The sequence below is a fragment of the Mercenaria mercenaria genome, chromosome 8, assembly GCF_021730395.1.
Source record: "Mercenaria mercenaria strain notata chromosome 8, MADL_Memer_1, whole genome shotgun sequence".
NCBI lineage: Eukaryota > Metazoa > Mollusca > Bivalvia > Venerida > Veneridae > Mercenaria > Mercenaria mercenaria.
The window spans coordinates 68,197,953-68,210,359 of record NC_069368.1 but is presented as its reverse complement, the minus strand read 5'-3'; the positions used below and the strand labels follow the sequence as shown (position 1 = coordinate 68,210,359).

The 12,407-nt window shown below is 35.1% G+C and overlaps 1 protein-coding gene across 1 annotated transcript; it reads left to right on the top strand.

Moving 5' to 3' along the window:
- Positions 1-1,314: 1,314 nt before the first annotated feature.
- On the top strand, positions 1,315-10,973 carry LOC123565637 (sorbitol dehydrogenase-like). The gene is made up of 9 exons (XM_045359488.2): positions 1,315-1,459; positions 4,686-4,719; positions 5,161-5,325; positions 5,516-5,675; positions 6,804-6,922; positions 7,499-7,564; positions 8,458-8,633; positions 9,531-9,684; positions 10,806-10,973. The coding sequence occupies exons 1-9, from the start codon at positions 1,406-1,408 to the stop codon at positions 10,925-10,927; spliced, it is 1,050 nt and encodes a 349-aa protein (XP_045215423.1). The 5' UTR covers positions 1,315-1,405; the 3' UTR covers positions 10,928-10,973.
- Positions 10,974-12,407: the final 1,434 nt, after the last annotated feature.

The following is a 12,407-nucleotide window of genomic DNA, read 5'->3' as shown; positions in this document are numbered from 1 at the left end:
ATTAGCTTAATATGGAGACTGTGAGAACATTTTCCTAATTACTCCAACATCATGTTTTGATGGCGGCGGATGGGCGGACGCACCAAGTGCTCCTGTATCTGTTACAACACGACTTACTCAAAAAGTTGCAGAACAAAATAGAATCTCAGAACACTCTTATTGGTTTTCTTTCATTCTAAAATTACGTCCTTTTTGTTTCATACTGCATTACAAATTTCCATTCAAAGTATTTCGTTTTCTTTAACAGCTTCACTTATCATTAGACCCTGCAATAGCAAATCGGAAATTCAGGCGTATTGTTTTACATTGAAATTAATTAATTCTTAGCATTTGCGACATGCTGATACTTTCATAATTTTACAGTGATTGAAAACATACTAATCAGCATGAATCTTGGTATTTTGTATTTGGGGCAAACCAAGGACACTTCTATATTGTTACGACTACCAAGCCTATATTTTGTAAGGCTTAAATTTGCATCTTTTACAAAAATTTTACATTTCATTGTTACGAGTTATAAATTATGAAACCAGAACAGTTGTTTAAAAAATAACGTGATCCAGAATACAAGGGATAAACAATATAGTAGATAATATAACGGGTATTTTGAGTATATATTTATATTCTATATATTTGGGTATATTTCGAATGTTCTGGTAGAACATTCCATATCAGCTACAAACCTGCTTTGGAAAATTTACCGAAAACTCGGTTGGTATTTTTTTTCTTTCGGCGCATGCATTGAATGAAATCATTTGCAATCTTTTAACTTTTGTGAAAGGTAATTGTGAGTTGTTATACCAACAGATTAGGTCCAGTCATGTGAAAGGTATGACGGCTGTCATTTTAAAGGTTAAAGCGTTTATTAGAAAATAAGTCTTTTTTTTTTCTTTGTACGAAACAATGAAACTAACAGTGTTAAAGAGAACATGTCATTAGTGGTGACAGATTCATTTCAGTTTTGCCAATATTAAATTGAATCAAATAATTGTTAATCTGTTTTGTGCTAGGTGTAAAAACATTAATTTTATAGATATAAAAAGATGTTGCAACCTAAGTGATTTAAATGTTGGACAAGGTCTGGGCGTCCATACCGATGACACATTTCAACGAGAAGGTCTGGTTTTACATGTATCAAAAGGTCGAAAATAACTATATTTTGACAGTATCAGGTATATCGTTAATCGTATGTGTGTGATGCGTAAATTCTGACATTTTATGATATTTTAGGGGAAAAAACGTCCAGGCAAAATATAGCGGAAGTCAGTTTACAAATGATGATTATATCCTGTTACCAAATGTTTCAAAAATGAATTGATATCATAATACAGTCTTGGTTTAAAGATACTAGATCGAACATCAAAGCACAGACTTGAGTCAGTTTGCAGGGAATTAACTTTTAACAATGTCAGATAAAAATTTAAAAGCTATTCTGTATCAACAAGGTGATATTCGCTTGGTAAGTATTTCAAATTTTATTTTTATTAAATTGTTGCTATGAAATGCAATATTTATAGGTTATTAACTTTGTATGTGGATATATGCACGAGTTCTGCAGCGGTAATATTGCGCGACTTTAGGAGCGAGTGCATATGTCCACATACAAAGTTGATAACCTTTTAATTACATACCCACTATCAAATAATTAATTTACGTCTAAATAATCGTTCTGTAACAAAAGGCAGGAAAAATACGAACAGAATTTCTCCGAAAATGTAATAAACAAATCAAACTGACGCGCAATAATATTTTCCGCGAAAATGACATCAACATGTCGCAACGTGCGTGTGGATGCCATGGACGTCACGCGATTCTTTCCATTACAACGTTAAGAAAACATTCCACGTTCGATATTCATGAAAGCGTTCCACGTCAATATGGAAAAATATTGCACGATCGCGGTCCATTGAAACTCAATGGAAAATAATTTTAGGTGTGTAATAAATTCTTACAGATACTTTTTCTACATTAAGTTATATCTAGTGTTATCTCGCAAACACGCATTTTTCACAGTGAAAATATGTCAAACTAGCGCGAAGTTATGCAGAAAGTTCGTTTTTTTTTCCAAGAGATATCCGAATGGTGCTAATACATACTTTGAGTCTGTCCACAAAACGTTGTTGTTTTTTAAGCAAATTGGCACTAATTAAATATAGGCGCATTAAATTCTGACAAGGTCTTGTAGAAAGCAAACATTGGACAGATTTCTTTATTTCCTTCAATAATGGAGAGCATATAGAGATAGTTTATCTTAAATGTATGCTAAACCCATATTTCGGATTTGAAAATATAAACAATTAGTAACTACACATAAAGTTGATACGTTTATGTGAATCAACAGAACTATGCATTTGCTATAAAATAATACACAATACATGAATAGCTAAACACAGTATATAAATGTATAATTCCACTAAAATCTGGAAGGTTTTACCGAACGATCTGTTACTGTATGGCAGTTAATTATGAATCTAGTTCTACATAAACACGATAGTGAAGTTAAATACTTTTGATGAGGAGTTTCTACATCTACTGTATAGATGAACTATTTTAGCGTAATGTGGGCATTGAATAGCTTTGAAGTTATTCTGTCATTAAAAACAGCGTTTGGAATCAATTTATTGGCATATAACAGAAGCAAACATACATTTTCTTAAAAACTTTGACAGTAATTTTCATCGTATGTTTAGTAGGCTTTCGTCTTGTAGAACTTGTTTGCGATTAATTTTGATGATTAATTCAATACCATATGGAAATTCCAAACGTTACGAGTTGCTTTAAATGTATTAAAGACAAATCAAATATACATGTTTGCCCTTTAATGTGTTTGCGTCACCACTGCAGTGTAACCAGTTAGTTGCAATGGGAAGTAGAAAGAAGTGAAATGCAATGCGCGAGTACAATAATAAGAAGACAATATGTAAGAGAACGAACACAGCCAAGTAATTTAATAGCAGAACCAGTTTGATAGAGATCATGGGAAGTGCAACACCACTCACGCGTCTAGAGTTCCGCTTAACGGACCGCATGATCTCAAAGCAAAGGAGATACAATAACAACAACAACAACAACACTGAATCCAAGTTTGAAAATAATCATGTGTATACTTGATCCTTGTTGCAGTTGATACATATAAAGAAAACTGGTCAAACTTATTACAGACTTTTCATTAAGTTTACACATGTAGTGTGCTATTACAATGGTTACATATCATTACCAGTGTGTGAATAAAAACTTAAAGGCCTAGATTTTGGCAGTGGACCAAGGGATTTCTGTCTTCACCAGCACAGTTGGGGGCTAATGACCATCACAGTACGGTTCCAATTAACAAGGGTCAATGTTTATTGGAGAGTCAGTCTACCTTACAAGTGTATCAATTAGCGAGAAGGGGAAACAATGTAATTTATCTTAAATTGATATACAATTGATAACTTTTAAAGTTATACTAGTCTTTTTTTTTTCTTTTCTTTCTTTGGCATTTCTATGTAAAGAAAAATATTTGTTGATCAAACACAATAATAAGATAATCAGAAACTTATTTTCACAATAATGAAATAATGATAAACTTACTTACTTACTTAAAGAAATATGCAAGTTTTTATTTTTTCAAAGTCTGTCTGGAAAATTGTGATATTTCAGAAAATTGTGACTTTCACTCATCTAAAGCTTGCAGAATACTGTAAATAACAGTTGTCTAAAAATTGAAAACAGTATGTGCATTTCAAAGTTACAAAGCAAAGCATGAAAAAAGTCACTTTTGGCAACATACTGAAAATGAAAATTCAGTATAGATGGAACACAATAATTTTAAGTTCAAATAATGTTGATTACATGAATACAAGAAACCCAGTTTCCAGTTAGAAAAATATTGTTTGTCAGCACAAAGAACTCCTGAAGTTTTCACTATACTTGTGTTTTATTATCATTATTATTTTCAATATTATTACTGTATCTTTAATCATCCTTTATGTAATATAATAATAATAACAATAATAATAATAATTATTATTATGATTATTTCTATTATTATTAGTATCATTATTATAACATTAAAGTAATACTTATAATCATCTATATAATATCAAAATAATAATTGATATTATTATCATTCCACATTCACTGAAGAAAAATTAATTTGTTTCAACTCCACTGCACATATCTTCATGGTCTAGTTGGGGTCCCTGCTGTGCTAATTGCCCTCTAATCAGTTACAGTTACATAATCGCTGATAAGCAGCAGATAAGATGGGAGTTGTATATTGGATTTGGGGGGGGGGGGGGGACACTTATATAGTAGTGAATCTAGGCCTTTAAATGCTAATTTAATGAAAACAGTAAGTTACAAGTAAATGGTGTTCTCTTTTGAAAACAGCAAAGACAGCCGAATTATAAGTACGTGTATTTCCAAGCTAAAGTAACCTTTGTAATGTAGAATGTCTTTCTTACAATATGGTTTATATATGCAACGGAGGCCAATGGTCTTTGACGTATAAAATTCCATAATAAAGATACAGTTGGCAGAAGGTAACCAAACCTTATTTCGACTTTAAGCCTAAGCAATCGAGCGACGTATATCGAATGCTAAAATTAAAGCTACAATTAGTGTAAAAGATATAAGAACATCTCACAGGGAAACTGTATTGTAATAAATTTAATATTCATATGGTATATTTAATTCATTTGTAGGAAGACTCGGACATACCAGAACCAGGCATGGGCCGTAAGTCAATTTAATAATTTCATTGTTTGCGATTTGAATACTCATGTTCCTTCATTATATTTTTTTTTGTTTCGTGTGATATATATGGAATAAACTAGAAATGGGGAAGAAATTCAACGTGACCGCAAAATTTGACCGAATAACCTCCCCCCATCAACCCCCACCCACAATAAAGAATATGAGCAATATTATAAGGTATCCTTGGCAATCTGAAGAAAAAGAAAGCAGACAGTCAATCGCTCTTCCTTTTGACGACAGATAGTGAGAGAAAAAAGTCAGATAGGATCGATGCATAGGCTGTCTCCCTCAGATTTCAACAAAAAATGGTATATTATAACTGAAGAAAGTGTAATAAATTGAATATCTGCAAACAATTAGAAGAAATTCCACATAAATGATTATTTTAAGACATTTGTCTTTACCCACAGTATATAATTTCAGAGGTACAGATATGTGTTCAGCACGTGGGTATCTGCGGGTCCGACATCCGCTACTGGCAGGAGGGGGCAATAGGCGACAATGTTTTGAAGATGCCTTGCACACTAGGCCATGAGTGTTCTGGTATAGTCAGTAAAGTGGGCAGAAGTGTTGCGTCCCTCAAAGTTGGCAAGTATCCCATACCTCATATTGATTACATAATTACATGTGTTTTGCTTTTTGGGGTTAAAACTGTTTTAAATAGTACTTTTGCGTTTAGATTTTGCCCCCGTGCTTGTTATCACAGTACTATTGTTCTCGGTTTCTTTCAGGCACTAACTTGTGTTCTTTTACGACAAATGTTGTCTTTCTATTACAGGAGATAGGGTCGCTGTGGAGCCAATCATATCATGTAAATTATGTAAAAACTGCAAAAGTGGACGCTATAACTTATGTTCGGAAATCAAATTTAGCGGATTTCCCCCAACACATGGAAGTCTTGCAAGATACATTGTGCATTCTGCTCCATCCTGTTACAAGTAGGACCACTAATACGTTTTCCTTGTACAAATGAATTTTAAAAACAATTTAGTCCACCCTATATGTATTTTTGAAGTTAAACCTAACTGTTTGCTTTTGCAAAACAACGGAGGAATCGTTTGACTTAAAACTATCATAAACAGACCCTTGTCCTTCATTTAGATCACTATGGTAACTATGCACTTTGAACTTGACAGCGATTCCGTTCATTCCAAGGTTAAACAACAAATGTATATGTAATCTATTGATTCTATGGTCAATAGGTCAAAGGTCAAGTCAGTACCGACATATTGATTGAAAAATTACTGGAAACAATTTGGCAATACAACAAAAAGTGTCATAGGATGATTGCCTGTGACGCCCATTACCATTTGAGGTCATGAGACGTAAAACATATATCAAGGTGTCAATTTTATAAAGGTCAATGTCACAACGACCTTTTTACTGAAAATTGATTTCAGTCAGTAAATTGCCAAATATCGGGTCTGCAGATATTAACACTTTGCTAAAGGTCATGGTTACACAGAGCTGTGAATAATCAATAACAAGGGATTAATTGGTTAAAGGTTCATTACTAAGGGAAAGTGAGTTGGCAATTTTTTTCATAGCCAGTGCATAGACTTCTGCAAGACACTAAATAATGAAGATTGGCAGGTCAAAATTTACAGAAGGTCTTTGGAACTCAAAGAAATGTATGTGTATTATGTTGAAATTTCAATGAATCGACAGAATGACCCCCCAGGTCTTTTTAACTTTCTTCATACTTCATAGAAAAATAATTGTACATATACTGCGATTTATTTCGAATTTCTACATACCAACTTTCATTTTCCAATAAAATGAAATAGTTTCTGTGCTTTTTAAAAGAAATTAAAATGTTCACTTTCCTTAGTATTGGACCTTTAAACAGACAAGAGGCTCTTTGTCAGAACATAAAATATTGTAATAAAGAGCACCATGATCCTACATTTCGGTTCTGATTTTGATAAAAGACGAAAATGCTTATGAAAGACTGTCATTGCTTTATAATAGATCTAAAACAAATCTTATCATTTTTGAAAAATATGTCAGTCTGTAATATTAGATGGTAAACGTACCTTAAACCTTTTCAAAACATCTCGCTCTAGGTTACCAGACCACGTCAGCACTGAGGAGGGAGCTTTGCTGGAGCCCTTGTCCGTCGGTGTTCATGCATGCCGTCGGGCTGGTGTCAAACTGGGCAGTAAAGTTCTGATCTGCGGAGCAGGTATGTGCGCTGTTTTGAGTGGAATAGCAACATCCACTACTTTCCTTATATTTTAATTAAAATGCAGTAATAACTCTTTTCCAAAGGGATCAAGTACATATGGCTGGCTTTTTATATAAATTTACAAGGGCATGTTTTTGTGTTTTAAAACTCATGCCTTCATTGAATGTGATAGGAATAACTTTTATATATATACACTCCCTCGAACATTGTGAAGGTTAAGAGTAAGTTTAAGTATTCCATAAACTGGGTCCAACTTCCCACTGGAGTTTTTGGCAGTGACTGCTCCAAGGCGGTACCTAACTGTGTTCATTTATTTGTTCGCTTCGTCCTGGTAGTCAATATTTTTTACATGCTGTTTATGTTAATCAAGTACACATCCATATTTACAGTGATATGGGATTGCAGTGTCTAAGCTCTAAAGACGTGGCTCTTATTGTATATTTATCATGAGAACACGCATTTTGAAACCCCTGTATAATTGTAACAAAAATCCCGAGGAAAAGAAAATCAATTTGGTCGAAAAATACACAAAGTATATTTGTTAAAATGTACTTAGTCAAGTAATTCTTTCAGGACCACTAGGCTTACTTACTATGCTGACGGCTAAAGCATGTGGTGCTGCTAAAGTTTGCATTACAGGTATGTATATTATATTTTTTTGTAGTATTCTAATGGAGGAAAAGACCAGATATCGAAATTGTTCACGCCATAGCATATAATCACACTCCAGATTATTTTTATCTGATGGACCATAAACAATGCGATGAAACCATATAGGCAGTGCATTTCTAAAGTCACAAAACTTGATTGTTATTGCTTGTAGAAATATCTGAAATAGTGAAAATGTGTTTAAGTAACCATCAATTTACTCTTGGGACGGGCTGTTTTGATATTTGTCCCCTGTCCTGCTTCGTCGTGTCCTTAATGGTGTTTCACTTGGTGCTCTGTCTTTTTCAAAGTCATTGAGTTCATATGTTTACTGCCGTCTTTCCTGGGAAGAACCAGTACAGGCCTCTTAGTCAGGTGGGAGACACTCAAGAGCATCTAAGAAATATCCAGTTCCTGGACCGGGATTCGAACCCCGGACCTCTGGATTGGCAGTCAAGTGTGTTACCACTAGACCACCGACCCACCCATTCATCTGGTTACTGTTTCATGTGTTAGAGATTCACCTGGCGGGTAGCAATTCTATTTACACTGTCTTGTAATATTGGAACATGGTGGGCTTAAAGAGTGAGGTTTGGTGCCAGTAAACTAATTTAAACTCCCCAGTGGTGCTTTTGCTACTGACCGTTTCAAGGCGGTGCCCCACTGCGTTCCTTCTTCATGTACGCTTTTGTGTATGTTTGTCACTTCTTTGTTATTAATGCATTCGTTTGTGTTACTGTGTGCATGTACTCAGTTACAGTGTGCGTCTATACAGTTGCACATACATGTATTTCCATGTGGGGTGCGGTATGGACGGCTGCGTTCTTTGAATGTGACTGTTTCTGTTGGACTTTTGCCCTTGTATTTTACGTCATCTTTTCTAGATTTGGATGAAAGGAGACTTAATATGGCCAAACAACTTGGAGTAGATTTTGCACTGAAAGTGAACTACAAAGAGCCAAAGGAGATTGCCGAGCTGGTGGAACAGTACTTTGGTGAAAGGGCCGAGATAACAATAGAATGTAGTGGTGCACCATCGTGTGCAAGGACAGCTATCTATGTAAGTGGTGATAGGGCCGAGCTAACTATAGAATGTAGTGGTGCACCATCGTGTGCAAGGACAGCTATCTATATAAGTGGTAGTATAGTCGAGATAACTATAGAATGTAGGGGAGCAACATCATGTGCAAGGACAGCTATCGATGTAAGTGGTAGTATAGTCGAGATAACTATAGAATGTAGCGGAGCAACATCATGTGCAAGGACAGCTATCGATGTAAGTGGTAGTATAGTCGAGATAACTATAGAATGTAGCGTAGCAACATCATGTGTAAGGACAGCTATCTATTTAAGTTGTAGTATAGGGCCGAGATAACTATAGAATGTAGCGGAGCACCATCGTGTGCAAGGACAGCTATCTATGTAAGTGGTAGTATAGTCGAGATAACTATAGAATGTCGCGTAGTAACATCATGTGTAAGGACAGCTATCTATTTAAGTGGTGATATAGGTCCGAGATAACTATAGAATGTTAGAATGTAGCGGAGCAACATCATGTGCAAGGACAGTTATTTATGTAAGTGGTGGTATACATGTAGTCAAGATTACTACACAATGTAACGGAGCACAATCGTGTGCAACGACAGCTATCTATGTAAGGGATGAGAACCAAAATTACTGTAGCATGTAGCGGAGCCCCATACTGTGCCAGAATATCTATCTATTAAGTGACAATATATAAAGAGCCGACCTTACTGTAGAATGTAGTGCAACACATTGTGTTTAACACTGTATTATTTATGTTCTTATATTTAAAAGTTGACGGGATTTTTGTTTTGACATCGGCATCCTAGAATATTGATTTTGTGGAATCTTGATCATTCTGGTGTAGATATTTCTTGAAATGCCTTTTCAAAATGAAGTTTCTGCCTTTGTATATCTTGTTCGTTCATTTCAGGCAACAAGATCTGGTGGTTGTGTTGCACTGGTGGGGGTAGGACCTTCTGATATAACTCTGCCTATACTGGATGCAGCTGTTAGAGAAATTGACATCCGCGGTGTGATGGGCTATGCTAACTGTTATAGCACCGCCCTTGAGATGGTCGCTTCAGGTCAGTGTTGCTCTTTGTGTGAACCTATCGTATCTGCTTCTTTATCTTATATTGTTTAGTAGTAGTAACAAAAACACAAGGCTGAAGAGACAACTTTCTGTTGCTAAAGGTAAACATGAGCTCGTAGAAGAAAAAATAGATTGGTGGTAAATATGGTGGAGCATGTCAGTTGCTAAAAGGGCTCACCCAATGAAATCCTGGCGAAAACAAAACAAATTTTGTACCTGGATATTCTAGCATTTCTTTCATTATGTGTTATTTATTTATTTATTTTGTTGGGTTTAACGTCGCACCGACACAATTTTAGGTCATATGGCGACTTTCCAGCTTTAATGGTGGAGGAAGACCCCAGGTGCCCCTCCGTGCACTATTTCATCACGAGCGGGCACCCGGGTAGAACCACCGAACTTCCGTAAACCAGCTGGATGGCTTCCTCACGTGAAGAATTCTACGCCCCAAATGAGGTTTCGAACCCACATCGATGAGGGGCAAATGGTTTGAAGTCAACGACTCTAACCACTCGGCCATGGAGGCCCCTTCATTATGTGTTAAGTAAATGTTAGAAAATGTTAAATTTAAACTGAAGTGTTATCGAAAGCTGAATGGTATTTTACATGAGTGCTTGTCAGTAATATTTATTTAATCTTTGAAATACAATATGCTTTTATTTCGAGATATGTTCTGGTATTCCTGGGGTATTCCTGGTATTTCTGGTATTCCTGTGGTATTCCTGGTATCCCTGTGGTATTCCTGGTATTCCTGGTATTCCTGTGGTATTCCTGGTATTCCTGGTATTCCTGGTATTCATGTGGTATTCCTGGGGTATTCCTGTGGTATTCCTGGTATTCCTGGGGTATTCCTGGGGTATTCCTGGTATTCCTGGGGTATTCCTGTGGTATTCCTGGGGTATTCCTGGTATTCCTGGGGTATTCCTGGTATTCCTGTGAATATTTCCATACGAAATAATAGATTCAACGTAAGCATTCATCGCCATGACAGTTTAGTAGATCAGGGTTTAGCATAAATGTAAACGGGAACAAGAACATAATTACGTTATTACTGTGTTTTCTTTCTTTTGAAGGGTAAGTGGATGTGGTTGATATCTTTAATTTCTGTTCTAGGGCAAGTGGATGTGAAGCCTATTATTACACACATATTTGGTCTGGAGGAGACAATGAAGGCGTTCAGGTCCGCCATCACGGGTGAAGGGATCAAGATTATTATTAAATGCAGTCGAATATAACGTATGGGAGATACGACTGCTTTGTCATTGGAACATCTGTCTTGGCGTTAGCACAGTTGTATTGTAATGAAACTTATATATTAAATATCGATATATGTAAATGAAGTACCCGTTTTTGTAGATGGAATACATGTCTACTAGCAATTGACAAAATATAGAATATTGTCGTAGAACACCTTTTAAATTGTATGTCAACTGAACACCTGTATTTTCAGAAAAAAGCAACAGCTGTAGTGTTGATGAAACGCTTGTATTTATCAGTGGAAGTAATCTGTTGTCAATGTAGCATTTGGATTTTCTAAGAAGATTCTGTAGACATATTATACTGATATGCATGAAGATAAAAATATGTTGATACCACTTTTGTGTACAAAATCTGGAATGTATGTGAAGAATTCTACTAACAGATGTGACCGGAGTTTTGATTTATATTCATATAAATTGTTTATTTAATTGGTTATAAACACCACAAGTGTAACGTGTTTAGTTAGATACTAGTAACTAATTCATTAGAAGGCAAATGTTAGTAGAAAACAGTATGCATAGATATTGTTTCATGTGGTAGGAAATGTTTAACTCATTTAACTTTCATAGACTTCTTGAACAACTTTGAAACCACTTTGTGTACAATAAAAATGCATTGCTTTCAAAATAATTATGTGTCTTATTAAATTTTAAACAACTTTGATGATGTGTAAATATTATTCTATATTGTACACTGCAATGTTCAATTTTGAAAATTGAACACTGAACTCTCGTTACTCCTTCTTTTGTTAATATGAATGTCGACAGTTTTGTGTTCTACCATAGAATTAAATTACATGTAGGTGCTACATATATTTTGCGTTTATATAGATGATTAATGTGTTTACTTTACTTGACGCTTGTCTTACATTTTTCTAGAATTAAAATGTAGTTCGTATATTTATTTCTCATTTTCTCTTGTTCTTTTATCATGTTGGTTCAAATGGGAGGAATTATATCAACCTGTTGCTCTTTAGGTACAAATCACTTCGAACCGTTCTCTTAAGATCGTACCACGCCAGACAAAAAAATCCCAACAGAATACTTGTTACCGAATTAAGTAGTCTTGTTCCTTTATCTTAACGCCAGTCGTCTCCAAGAACTTAATACACTACTACTTCCTAATGTTCCCTGAGCTTGTGAAGCAGCAGTGAAGTGTGTTGTACAATATGCTTGACAACAAGGCATTTTATATACAAGTTAACGAACCTGAAAACCGTACATTGATAACAAATACAATGAGAAACAGAACATCACCGATTAAAAGTCTGTTCTTAGATTTATATGTACTTTTCTTGATCCATAACATAAAATATTAGTATAACTGTGATTAGCGTGCTTCAGTCTAGACCTGATTACAAACTTATCTTACTCGACAAACCCTTTAGAGTTGGATACGGACTAAGTCATGCAAATACTAAGCTTTTTTTACTTAATGAGGTGTGGAAGGTTATTT